Source organism: Cervus elaphus, chromosome 25, assembly GCF_910594005.1.
Source record: "Cervus elaphus chromosome 25, mCerEla1.1, whole genome shotgun sequence".
NCBI classification, from domain to species: Eukaryota; Metazoa; Chordata; class Mammalia; order Artiodactyla; family Cervidae; genus Cervus; species Cervus elaphus.
Genome location: NC_057839.1, coordinates 13,743,436 through 13,756,842, shown reverse-complemented (window position 1 = coordinate 13,756,842; position 13,407 = coordinate 13,743,436). Strand labels below are relative to the sequence as shown.

The following is a 13,407-nucleotide window of genomic DNA, read 5'->3' as shown; positions in this document are numbered from 1 at the left end:
GCAGGAGCCCAAGGAGGCATGGCTTCAGTCCGTGGGTGGGGAAGATCCCCTGGAGAAGGGCATGGCAGCTCACTCCAGTATTCTTGCCTGGAGAATCCCAGGGACAGAGCTTGGCAGGCCCATAGGCCCACAAAGAATCAGACACGACTGAAGCAAGTTGGCACACATGCTTGTCTCTAAGAAACTCAAAGTTAGTGAAGTGTATGTGGACTTTAAAGACTTCAGAGACGAACCAATTATTTTAAATTCTGCTTCCAGTCTCAGTACCTTACGGAAAGCAAAGATTGTACCTCTCAAATCATGTTTTCAATGGAAAAGTTCCTGAATTCTGTAAATAGGCAAGGCAGGAATTCTGGAATATAAAATGAATACAAGTGCTGAAATGAAGATGAATCTACCTGTTTCTTCTTTCTCCCTACTCTTCTTTCTGCATGTGTGTTCAGTTGTGTCCAACTCTTTTCGTCCCCATGGACTAGCCTGCCAGGCTCCTGTGTCCATGGGATTTTTTCCAGGCAAGAATGCTGGAGTGGGTAGCCACTTCCTCCTCCAGGGGATCTTCCCAACCCAGGGATAGAACTTGCGTCTCTTGCATCTCCTGCATTGGCAGGTGGATTCTTTACCACCAAGCCACCTGGGAAGCCCATGCCCATGGAGGCCTTAGCCATTATACTTGCTCATCAGCTTCTGTAAATCTCAGAAGAAACACCTTTAAAAGTTAGTTTCAGGATAAAGTGGAATGCCTGTTTAAGAATGAGAGTTGAGGAATAATTTTCCCCCTTTTGCCCTGACTTCCACCTGACTCTAAATACATAGCTTTTATAATCTGCTTTCACCCAGTTTCACAATTCTTGTTTACCACTTATATTTTTATTATCCCTTAAGTTATTTCTTACCACTGCAGCAAAGAGATGGGTAAAGTTTAGTTGATGAAGCTAAACTTCACAACACTTGACCCATATACTAATACTAATATGCACTGTTTGAAAAGAAATATTTAAAACAAGTATTATGTATTAAAAGTTTCATTTGTTAATACTATAAGATTCTTATTGGTTCTAAATTCATCTGAAAAGGAGAGATACTGGAATTAGGATTATGGATTTTGACAAGATTTAGAAATAGGGTCATTGCAGAATTTTAATAATAAAAATTACATTTCTTAATAAACTTCACTTTAATTATGACTGATAAATGGTTTCAAATTGGAATTTTAAATTGAAACAAAATGAGTTCTACTGAATAATACTTATAAATGAAAATTGACCATTAAGAGAAACTAATTTCGAAAAAATAATACCTATTTGTTTATATTGGACAGTCTACATACTTCAATGACAATTTGATTCTCTCATGGCATTTTTATATATTTTGTTTACACTAATGCCATAATGACTCAAAAATGGCCATGAACTTTTTGATAGGCTTGTAAACCAAAATCTAAACCTTAATTTCTGTTTCACTTTTTATAAGAATATTTTATTGACTTGTCCAATTTAAGTCTCCTCTACTGCTCAATGTGTCCTTCCAGAAACACACATTTCAAATAAAGTTCACTTAGGTAAGTTTAATGTTGGGTTTCACTCTCATTTTTCCCTTTAATCATCTAGCACTCATTATAAATTCTTTCCACTGAGCATGGTCTTGTTTAAATGAAATAGAAGAGTGCTAAAGTAGAGTCTCCTGTTATTTTATGATTTCATTTGCATAGGTAACATTCAGTGACCAACTTTTTCCCCATAGTTGCTAAATTTTTAGATAAATCATAAGTATATGTAAAATTTCAATTATATTCACCATATTAATGATGCTTAATTATAACTAAAAACAACTGAAATTACACCTGATTATTACCATTATAATTCATACTTACCATCTTCTTTAAGGTGCTTCCAATTTGTCCATTTTGTTGCTTTCTTACACATTTTATCCATCTGTGTCAATCTTAGTGCCTGGTCATTTTTCCTCATTAACTGTTGCTCAAATGCAATTCTGAATGCATCTGCCATTATGTACGCTTCTTCTTTACTCTTCTGCAGAAGTTCCAGCTGGTTTTGAAAGAAAGTTTGAGAGGTGTTAGAGGCAAAACCAGGGCTTCCCAGGTGGCTCAATGGTGAAGAATCTGCCTACTAATGCAGGAGCCGCAAGAGACACGTGTCAGCAGTTTCCATCCCAGAATCAGAAGATCCCCTGGAGTAGGAAATGGCAACCCACTCCAGTATTCTAGCTGGGATAATCCCATGCAGCCTAGCAGGCTACAGTCAATGGGGTTACAAAGAGTTGGACGGAAAACCAGAACAATTTTTTTTTACCTTATTACTTAACTAAATGCTAAGTCAGATTAGCAAATGCGTCTTACCACTGAGTGGAGTCGAGTGCATATCCGTGATCTATTGCATGTTTAATTAGTACTTGCCAACTAGATTACTGGAAGTTTCTCTTATGCCTGTCAGCTCCTTGGTAATCCAGCTCTCAGACTTCATTATCAAGACAGGCCCTGTGTGTGCCCTTCCCAACAAGGAAGCAGGGAGGATGCCAAATGCCACATTTCATTTCTGCCTTGGGCCATTCCAGACAATACCACAAAATAATTATGAATACCATCTTTCAGATACCTCCCACTGGTCTTTGTAATCTTATGCTTTTCCTAATGAATTGATAATGTTTAGCTGCTTGCTTTGACATATATACTGAAGACTAAATTCCATACCTTCAATAAAAACATTCTAAAAATTATGGTCCACATTGTATTTGTTATTAAAGCCTAATCATAATGGCAGCTATCATTTGATTAAATGCCAGGCCTGGCCATATGCTAAACATTATATGTACTGTATTTCTTACAACAACCCTCCAAGCTAGTTATTTAACCCTCCATTTAACATACGTGTCCAAAACCACAAAGGTGGAAATTGATGGAGCTGAGATTCAAACCTGGATGTGGCTGGCACAAAGGTTCCTTCCACTGTACCTTGCAGCTTTTCTAAGAAGCTTCATGTTTATCTGTTAATCAATGTTGTGCATCCTGATGATTTTAAGCACTTTTCCTCTAATATCTAGTAATTTTAGGGCCATGTATAGACGAAAGAAAAACTCAGGAATTACTAACTAAAACAGGCAAACAACTTCATGGCTACGATACTGTGCCAAGTATTATTTGTATTTTGGAACCATGTAAACCAGTTTTTACACATTATTGTTACTGATATCATTTAAAACTAAGGATAAGTTCCATAGCCAATGACTACCAATGAAGCTAATTACTGCATATACTTTCATTTATTCAACTTTATATATTAAGTCCCCTACATACAAATGAGTTCCATTCCAAGATCACAATCACAAGTGCAACAAAGTTAGCCTAGGTACGCAGATAATACAATCAGCTACATACCGTTGCTTTTACACTTGCTTGCAGACATCCTGGGCTTGAAATAAAGATCTGTACTTTATACAGTACTGTACGGTAATGAAAACAAAAGCACAACCCCTTTAGAGGATGCCTGCATGTGACTGTACACCAGACGCATGTGAACTAACGTGATTGGACAAGGGAAGGCACACTCGCATCTCTCAGAGTTAGCAACTTGAAGGCTTGTATGCAGGGAACTTACTGTGTGAACAGAGAAACAAAGCTTTCGCGGTTTTTACCTCCTGTTTGAGCTGCAGGAGCGCTTTCCGAGTGGACACGGCCATTCTGGCACAAGCACAGGGGTTCCCTCTGGGACGGTGACAGAGGCAGGCTCCCGGCGCTGCAAGCTTCAAACCCAAAAGAATTAGCCATTACTAAGTAACACTGCTGAGCCGGACACAAACATGGGGCGCACACAAACCCACTGCACATTTCAGACAAGCACCTGATTCAGAGAGACTGCGACGGAAAACAAATAGGAAGCTGAGACCACAATTTCAGGACCCAAGTGGAAATTAACTACAAATGAGCATAGACTGGTATTACAAGAACAAAAACCTAAAGGAATTCTACCTTTCTTTTCAGTCTCCTAAACCTTTCACTTGGTATCAGTTTCCTATACCTCTGAGTCCTTGGCAGGAATTTGATCGAGTGAAGTAAATATAAACACCTATCTCATGGATTTCCTGGGACTGGGCTTGGCCCTGCCTCCCAGCATGGATTACAGTCAGGTCCTGCAAGGAAAGATGCATGCCCAGAAATGGTGATTTTTAACACTGATGAGGAATACCATCATCCTGCCACTCCTAAAAAAGATGCCCTGTGATCGAGTAATACATTCTTAAATACTTCCTGGCTCACCCAATGTTCTGGAACTGCATAAGGCCCAGATTCCTCAAAACCTGTCTTCAGATCACAATGAAGAAACTAGTCCATCTGGGTCACTCCTGGTTGACCATTATAGCCAGAAGAAAAGAAAGAACTGTTGTACTTTTTCTTAAAACTCATTTTGACAACTAACCCCAAGTTGCTTTCCCAACATACTCCAATTTAATGGGGGCAGTCTATGTGATTATTGGGCCATATCTTTTAAAGTTTCATGTGAAACTTACTACAAATTATTGTTGAAGCTTCCTGCTGCTGTAAATTTCATATGAATGGACTGGCTTAAAATAGAATCTTATCTTAGAGACTACTTAGAGAAGATTCCACAGTCTGTCTTAGGGTAAAGGCTATTTCAGAAAATTCCTTCTCACATGGAAGATAACTGAAGTAGATAGCTTTCAGCTGACTTGAGTGTACACAGGGTGGTTACATGGCTGATTGGTATCTTCCCTCTTCCCTTTTCAACCTCCAACTTCTGTATATTGTGCCTGCAAAAGTTGCCAACAACCAGTTTCAGAATTCAAGGTTTCTGTAAGAACCTCTCAATTCCAGTTCTCTGTCCTTACTTCAGTGCTCCTCCATCAGCTGACTCAGGGCCCTTGTTCCTGCCTGTTACAAGGTTACTTATGACAGCCTGCTCAGGATTATAATAAAGCACATTTATTCTGAGCTCGCTCTCAGTTCAGTTTCTTTTAGGTTTCTTTTTGGCAAATACACTAGTTTTCCACCCAGGCAGTAGAGCATGGTAATCAAAAGCACAGACTCGAAACTCTACCTGGGTGTAAATCCCCGTTCCACCACTTACCAGCTCTGTGACTTTGAGCAAATTACTGAACCCTTCTGTGCCTCTGTTACCCTCATCTGTAAAATAAGGATTTAATAGTACTTACCTTATTTGGTAGTTGTGAGAATTACATGTATAAATCTATGCAAAGCACTCAGAACAGTATCTGGTGCTTACTAAGGACTATGTATTTGCTATTATGAATCGTAGTTACTTTATTTGAAGTTCTGTAATAAGTGAATGGCTACTCCCTCTCACTGATGTTTATTTCTCACGAGTCCCCAGGACTCTTTTTATCTTATCAGCCAAACTTCTACCCTGTAAGATATTTCACACCTCAGCAAGCAAATAGCAAGGCAGCAGTCTGGGCTCAACCCCAGCCTGACTGCGTCACTTCAGGGAGGTAAATGAAACCATCTGAGCCTGAGTTTCCTCTCTCTGTAAAATGGGGCTGATACCTGCTTTGCAGCCTTCACAAGACCATTACAAAGATCAGATTTTAAAATGTGTGGGAAAGTACTCTGCCACGGTAAGCCTCTACCCAGGGGAGATACTACTAACATAGTTTCTCCTGAAACTAGACAAAGGAAATAAAGGGAGCAGGAAGCGGCAAGCTCATCCCCTAGTGTCCAAAGGGTATAGTACCTGCAAGGCTGAAGAAGGGACATGGGCCTCTCACCCTCTGTCTCAAGGTGCTAAGCACGTTGCTATTGTAGACGAGGAGATGATGGCAATCACAGAAACATAACGGAAGTGAAAAATTCCCTCCTGCTAAATTTTCATAACTGCTTACCTACCTCAAGACCTGAAACCTCTGTAAAGCCACTTCTATCCTGGCAGGTGTCTTCCTGAGCCCCCTTCTGCTGTTTGATATCAAGCATGCCAAGCGCCTCCAAATACTGTTGATTCAAAACTGGGAAGGGCCACGTAAGAAAGTGTTAGTCATGATGTCTAACTCCAGCTTCACCTGATCTACTTAAACTAACATCACATACTCATTTCTTCTAAGCAAAGGATATACAACTACCCACAAAATCCACCTCCAGCCAGAAAATCTATCTCAAAGAATAGTGGGTATTAAGAAGGTGTTAATACACATGTGCATGCGTGCTCAGTCGTGTCTGACTCTTTGCGACCTCACGGACTGTAGCCCACCAGGCTCCTCTCTCCATAGGATTTCCCAGGCAAGAATCCTGGAGTAGGTTGTGATTTCCTCCTCCAGGGGATCTTCCCGAGCCAGGGACTGAACACCAGTCTCCTGCATTGGCAGGCAGATTCTTTACCACTGAGTCAGGTAAATACATGTGTAACAATAGATTAAAATGTTAATTTTTAAAAATAATTTTATTTGTTTTCGGCTAGGCTGGGTCTCTGTTACTGCTCAGGCTCTCCTCTAGTTGTGGCAAGCGAGGACTATTCTCTAGTTCTGGTACACAGGCTTCTCGTTGTGGTAGCTCCTCTTGCTCCGGAGCATGCGCTCCAGGCTCATGGGATTCAGTAGTTGCAGCTCCCAGGCTTGAGCGCACAGGCTCAGGAGCTGCGGTGCACCGGCTTCGCTGCTCCAAGGTATGGAGGATCATTCCCCGGTCAGAGACCGAACCCCTGTCTCCTGCACTGGCAGGCAGATTCTTCACCACTGAGCCACCAGGGAAGCCCAAAATGTTATTTTAAATGTGGAAGGATCTTAACTGCAACTGAATCTGGTCGTCATTTGCTCAAAAAAAATTTGTAGGATTTTCAAAAAGAGAACATAGAATATCCACACTGTGAGACAATGAGATCTCATATACTATATTAATATACTGTCTGTCTTGAATTAATGTACTGTACCAGCTCTGTAAACTCGATCAGACTTTTCTTTTAGTTAATAGTTTTCATAAGAGGCTCTCAACCCAAATACTTAGAACAAGAGGGGTCCTGCTATTTACTGTGGAGCAGAAAACAGTAACTTTTCCTCTCTTCTTGCAGGGTAGAAGGATGGGGAGGAAGTACAGGGCTAGTGGTTAGCAGTTTCTGTCCTGGCACAAACCCAACAAGAAGGAAATCACTATCTGCTCAGATCACTGGTGTGAGAAGCATATCTGTACCTGCAGTTCACACCCGGGGCATCGCCACAGTTCACTTACTATACTATGGAAGGTGCTGCTCTTGGGCCCGTGACCCGATTGAGCACTCATCTTATCCCTTTCAAGCCACCACTTTAAAAAGTAGCTTCTGCTTGGAATTCCCTGGCGGTCAAGTGGTTAGGACTCCGGGCTCTCAGTGCCAGGAACTCAGGTTTGACCCCTGGTCAGGGAACTAAGAACCCATACGCTGCAGGACAACTAGGCCCCTGAGCCACAACTATTGAACCCTTGTGCCTAGAGCCCATGCTCTGCAACAAGAGAAGCCACTGCAGTGAGAGGCCTCGCACGGCAATAAGAGCAGTCCCTGCTCAACACAGCTAGAGAAAGCCCTAGTGTAGCCAACGAAGATCCCGCGCAGCCAAAAATAAATTTAAAAAAAGAAAAAACTAATTGATGCATTTCTTCTTTTATTCTTAAAATATATTACTTCAAAGTATTAGCACTTTGTTCATATGTGTATTCTTAACATAGAACAAAACTGATCTTTTAACATAATATTTTTAAAAAATTATCAAAATACCATCCTACTTACTTGCATTTTCAGACTTGAGCATTTTAATTTCTTCTGTTTTTAGTTTCAAAGTTTCTTTAAGGACTGCATTTTCACAGTTTAGCCTGGAAAAGAGTACCCTCCAAATCATTAAAATATTAACATTTTGTAGTTGAATATTTAATCCCATAGTTAGAACATTAAAACCCAAATAAAATTTTTCTTACTCTAAAACTGTCTAGAATTTATATGTGTAACAAAAATTTAAAGGAATGTGGTAAGATTCTGTATTTACTCTTTTATTTATTTATTTATTTATTTATTTTGTCATACATTGATATGAATCAGCCATAGATTTACACGTATTCCCCATCCCGATCCCCCCTCCCACCAAGATTTTGTACTTACTCTTAACACGTCTATATTTAGCTGAGAAAATCAGAACCAGAAATAACTGTAAGGCATCTATCTTGAACACTCATTCCTCTTTACTAAAGTTTCAATCAACTTAATAACCATTTGAACACCAACTACATGCTTAGGGCACCTTCCAAAATTTACATAAAAAGCTACATAGGAGGTATAAACTTCCAGTTATAAAATAAATAAGTCCTGGGGATGTAATACATAGTGTGGAGACTATAGCCAACGATTACTGTACAGTATTTGAAAGCTGCTAAGAAAGTAGACCTTAAAAGTTCTCAACATAAGAAAAAAACATAATGATCTATGACAAAGAATATTAACTAGATTTATTGTAATGATCATTTTGCAACATATGCAAACACTGAATTATCTTGTACACCTGAAATTAATACAATGGTATATGTCAATTATACCTCAATGTAAGAAAAAGAGATACAGGGAACTTTGTCTATTGAATGAAAGTTGGAATTACTTACAGGAGTTCTTAAATTGCCCAACACCAGAGGCTTAAAAAAAATTGCTTTTGTAATTAAAAACAGTAGCCAGATCATCTGGTCTAATTTGTAACTTTAAATAAAATACCTATCAAGACATGTTGTGATATTCCTAGGGAATATTATATCCTGTGCTTGGAATATAATACGTATTCCAAATGATATAGGCCATAGGCCTCATATCATTAGAACAGTGGTCATGAAGTTCAAGTTTCTCAATTAAAAAGTGAACTGTGGTTCACATCACAAGAAAAAAAAATTCTGTAACCATGTATGGTGACAGATATTGACTAGACTTACTGTGGTGAACATTTTGCAATATGAACAGGTGCTGAGTGCATTGTGTTGTACACCTGAACTAATGTAATATGTCGGTTACAGCTAAAAAAATGTAAATCTAAGGCATCCCCGTTCTATGAAATCCCTAACAAATTAATAAAATGTGAAATCAGTTTTTCAAGCAATGTCTATAGCCCTTGAACAAAGCAGAAAAATATTACCTCTATTTATATTTATGTATTTAACTACAAAGAGAGAAAGAAAGGTAAAAAGAATGATAAAGTAAATGTGGTAAAGTTAAAATTTGGAGAATCTTGGTGAAAGATATATAGGAATTATCTGTACTATTCTTACAACTATTCTGTAAGTCTTCAATTATCTCAAATTAATAAGTAAGTTAAAAAAATTTAGGGCCCGGGGCCCGGACCCCAGAGCGCCGAGCCCGGCCGCCCGGACCGCCCCGACCCCGCCGGCCCCGGCCAGGCGCAGCCCCGCGAGCGCACCCGGCCCGGGCCGCGTCGGCCCATGCGAGCCGACATGCGGCTCCGAGATCTCTCCCTGCGCCAGGACCCCGACCTGCGGCAGGAGCTGGCCTCGCTGGCCTGCGGCTGCGACTTCATGCTGCCCTCGCGCTTCAAGAAGAAGCTCAAGGCCTCCCAGCAGGTCCAGACGAGGGAGGAGGAGCCCCTGCCACCCGCTGCGAGCCGGAGCATCCCCACCTTCTACTTCCCCCGCGGCCGCCCACAGGACACGGTGAACGTGGAAACCGTCATTGCCAAGATCTAGAGGACCTTCGCCCAGTTCCCGCACGAGAGGGCCACCATGGAGGACATGGGCCACATGGCCAAGGCCTGTGGCTGCCCACTCTACTGGAAGGGACCGCTCTTCTGCAGTGCCGGCGGGGAGCGCACCGGCTCCGTGTCTGTCCACAAGTTCGTCGCCATGTGGAGAAAGGTCCTGCAGAACTGTCACGACGCCGCCGCCAAGTTCGTGCACCTGCTCGTGAGCCCCGGCTGCAGCTACCTGGTGCAGGAGGACTTCGTGCCCTTCCTGCAGGACGTGGTGAACACGCACCCCGGCCTGGCGTTCCTGAAGGAGGCGGCCGAGTTCCATTTCCGCTACATCACCACGGTCATCCAGAGGATCTTCTACACCGTCAACAGGTCCTGGTCTGGCAGGATCACATGCGCTGAGCTGCCGAGGAGCACCTTCCTGCAGAACGTGGCTCTTCTAGAGGAGGCAGACATCAACCAGCTGACGGAGTTCTTCTCCTACGAGCACTTCTACCTCATCTACTGCAAGTTCTGGGAGCTGGACACGGACCATGACCTGCTCATCGACGCACAGGACCTGGGCCGGAACAACGACCACGCTATTTCCACCAAGATGATCGACCAGATCTTCTCCGGAGCCGTGAAGCGAGGGAAAAAAGTGCAGAAGGAAGGAAAAATCAGCTACACGGACTTTGTGTGGTTTCTGATCTCCGAGGAGGACAAGAAGACTCCCACCAGCATCGAGTACTGGTTCCGCTGCATGGACTTGGACGGGGACGGGGCGCTGTCCATGTTCGAGCTGGAGTACTTCTACGAGGAGCAGTGCCGGCAGCTGGACAGCGTGGCCATCGCGGCCCTGCCCTTCGAGGACTGCCTGTGCCAGATGCTGGACCTGGTGAAGCCCAAGAGGGAAGGGAGGATCACGCTGCAAGACCTGAAGCGCTGCAAGTTGGCCAACGTGTTCTTCACACCTTCTTCAACATCGAGAAGTACCTGGACCACGAGCAGAAAGAGCAGGTGTCCCTGCTCAGGGACACTGAGAGCGAGGGCCCCGAGTTGTCTGACTGGGAGCGCTTCGCCGCCGAAGAGTACATATACTCGTGGCCAAGGAAGCCGCGGGGGACCCCTGGGAGGACCGGTACGAGGCTGAGCTCAGCCCCGTGGAGCAGAAGCTCAGCGCCCTGAGGTCCCCGCTGGCTCAGAGGCCCTTCCTGCAGGCGCCGGGCGGCCTGGGCCGGCTGTGTCGGCAGGAACATTCCAGGAGCCCCTGCACCCGCTGTCCCGCGGGGCCCCTGCGGGAAGGCCACCCCGGCCCCAGTCCCCGCCCCGGCCAGGGCCGAGGGAGCGCCCAGGTCAGTGCGGCCCATCGTTTCTGTGTACGTGTACAAAATGTGTAAAGTTACCTTCTATTTGCTGTGCAGAGCGGTTTAAAGAGTTTCATGATATCACGTTTGTATTTTGAAATAAAGAATTTAAGAATAAAAAAAAATTAGGTACTAAAGCCATCTATAACCCCAGGTATCAATTTCTCAATGACTGACCTTGTAAATATGCTATAAAGTTATTAAATAAATTCACACTGATAAAAGAGTTGTTCAGAAGATTGTAAAAAACAGTGCCAATGCTAAAATAACTTCAGAAACACAATTCTTAAACAGTATTTTAACACACAATGTATACTGTATTTTTTAAAAAAGAAAACAGTAACAGTAAAATATGGAACTGGTAAGTAGATAAGCAACATGAATTTCATTTTTCATTTTTGTATTTTTGGCCACACCACACAGCTTGCAGGATCTTAGTCCGCTGAGCAGGGATTGAACCTGAGGCCCTGGCAATGAAAACACTGGGTCCTAACCACCAGACTGCCAAGGAATTCCCTGAATTTTATGTTTACACTTAGGTCAAAGAAGAAGAAAGCCTAAACTACACTTAAATTATACACAGTTTAAAAATTTCCAAAGAAAATTATGGAATAATAATATACAAACCTGTCATATTTTTGGATCCAAGATTCCTCTATATTTTTAAATCTATTCTGATCAAATTCTATTTCCCACTGCAAGGCATTTATTTCCTGTAGAAAAAAATAGCACTTTCAAGGAAAATTACTACAATTAAATCATTTTATGACTTACAAATAACTGAAATAAATCATTTAGTCATTTCACAGAACTAGGCTAAAGAGAAAACACTAATTATTGCTCAAAAAGAGTCTGTGATATTTGTAAACACATATAACATGCCTCTTTAGCACTCAAAAAGCTTTACCGAAGCTTACTTATTATTAGAAAAATTTCAAATTGTCTAGCTTCAAATTTTGCTGGCTTGAGCCTAGATTTCTCATCACCTCCAATCCATGCAGACCCCAAAATACACTCTTGGAAGTCTGAGCCCAGGACACTCCCATTGAGGGAGAGTGAAACAGACACAGGAATGTGACCACTTAGAGTGATTCCTAACCACTTTTAAAAAAGAAGTCCTTTTTCATTATGGTTTATCACAGGACATTGAGTTCCCCGTGCTATACAGTAGGACCTTGTTTATCCATTCTGTGTAACAGTTTACACCTGCCAGTCCCAAACTCCCAGTCTGTCCTTCTTGAACCCCTCACCCCTTGGCAACTACGAGCCTGTTCTCTATGTCTGTGAGTCTGTTTCTGTTTTGTAGATAGGTTCGTTCGTGTCATATTTCAGAGTCCACATATAAGTGATATCATCCGGTATTTGTCTTCCTCCTCCTGACTTACCTCACTTAGTATGAGCTGCTTCCATGCTGCTGCCTAATTACCTTTTTAGTGAAGAGGAAACAGAAAGAGGCAAGCTCTGCAGGGCAAGCAGAGGGAGAAAAATAGAAAAAGAAGAGAAATAGAAGTGTCAATTTGGCAGGGTTAGCCCATGTGACAATCTGTTTTGGACTATGAGATCCAAAAGGGAAGGGACTGTATGAAGCTGAAGCACATCTGGTAGAAGGTATGCACAAATGACATAACCATTGGTATGGTGATTTTTAAGGAAATTCTATTGGAAAGATTATTGAATTGAACAAGTCCAAGCTGCAAGGGGTCAAATACCTTCTCCAAGGATCTCTTTTGTTCCACAGTTTTTTGAAGCACTGCCTGGGTATGACTTGTGGCTTTGCCAAATACAGCCTAAGAAAAACAAAACGTATCAGTGCAAATTAAGTATCTGATCACCCTTATACACAGGGGAAGTTCACATCTTTATTCTTCACATTTTTATTTTAAGACAGCAGAAAACGGCCTTGAGATGAGAATTCCCACAGAGACCACCTTTTGTATAGAGTTTGATAGTTCAAAATCAGAAGATCTTGGTCTGGTTCTTTCCCAATGAATGTGAGAACGAATGAATGGATTTCCCACACAAAAACGTGTCCATGAACATTCACAGCAGTATGATTTATAACAGCCAAAAAGTAATACTATAAACCACATAAATGCCTATCAACTGGTGAATGGATAAGCAACACGTGGTATATCTATACAATGGAATATTATTTGGTAATAAAAAGAGGAAGCAAGCATTGACACATACTACAACATGCATGAATCTTAAAAATATGCTAACTAAAAGAATCCAGAGGCACAAGAATCTAGACACATACTGTATGATTCTATTTATGAAACAGAAAAGGCGAAGCTATAAAACAGAAAGCAGATAGTACTTGTTGGGGGATGGGAATAAGAATAACTACTAATAAGAGGTTCCTTTTGGAGGGTGA

The 13,407-nt window shown here is 41.9% G+C and overlaps 2 protein-coding genes across 7 annotated transcripts in view; one reads left to right on the top strand and one right to left on the bottom strand.

Moving 5' to 3' along the window:
• The window catches only part of CCDC125 (coiled-coil domain containing 125), a 29,338-nt gene that overhangs the window by 2,698 nt on the left and 13,233 nt on the right, over positions 1 to 13,407 (bottom strand). For all 6 annotated transcript variants that reach the window (XM_043887237.1, XM_043887241.1, XM_043887240.1 and 3 more), the window contains 6 exons: positions 12,740 to 12,817; positions 11,658 to 11,743; positions 7,737 to 7,819; positions 5,876 to 5,991; positions 3,649 to 3,756; positions 1,871 to 2,045 (listed from right to left, as the gene is read on the bottom strand). In XM_043887237.1, coding sequence (XP_043743172.1) covers positions 1,871 to 2,045; positions 3,649 to 3,756; positions 5,876 to 5,991; positions 7,737 to 7,819; positions 11,658 to 11,743; positions 12,740 to 12,817 — 646 coding nt within the window. The remainder of the gene's footprint in view (positions 1 to 1,870; positions 2,046 to 3,648; positions 3,757 to 5,875; positions 5,992 to 7,736; positions 7,820 to 11,657; positions 11,744 to 12,739; positions 12,818 to 13,407) is intronic.
• On the top strand, positions 9,431 to 11,063 carry LOC122683800 (serine/threonine-protein phosphatase 2A regulatory subunit B'' subunit beta-like). The gene is given in 3 exon segments (XM_043887634.1): positions 9,431 to 10,631; positions 10,634 to 10,756; positions 10,759 to 11,063. Coding segments are annotated over 3 exon segments (1,629 nt in total).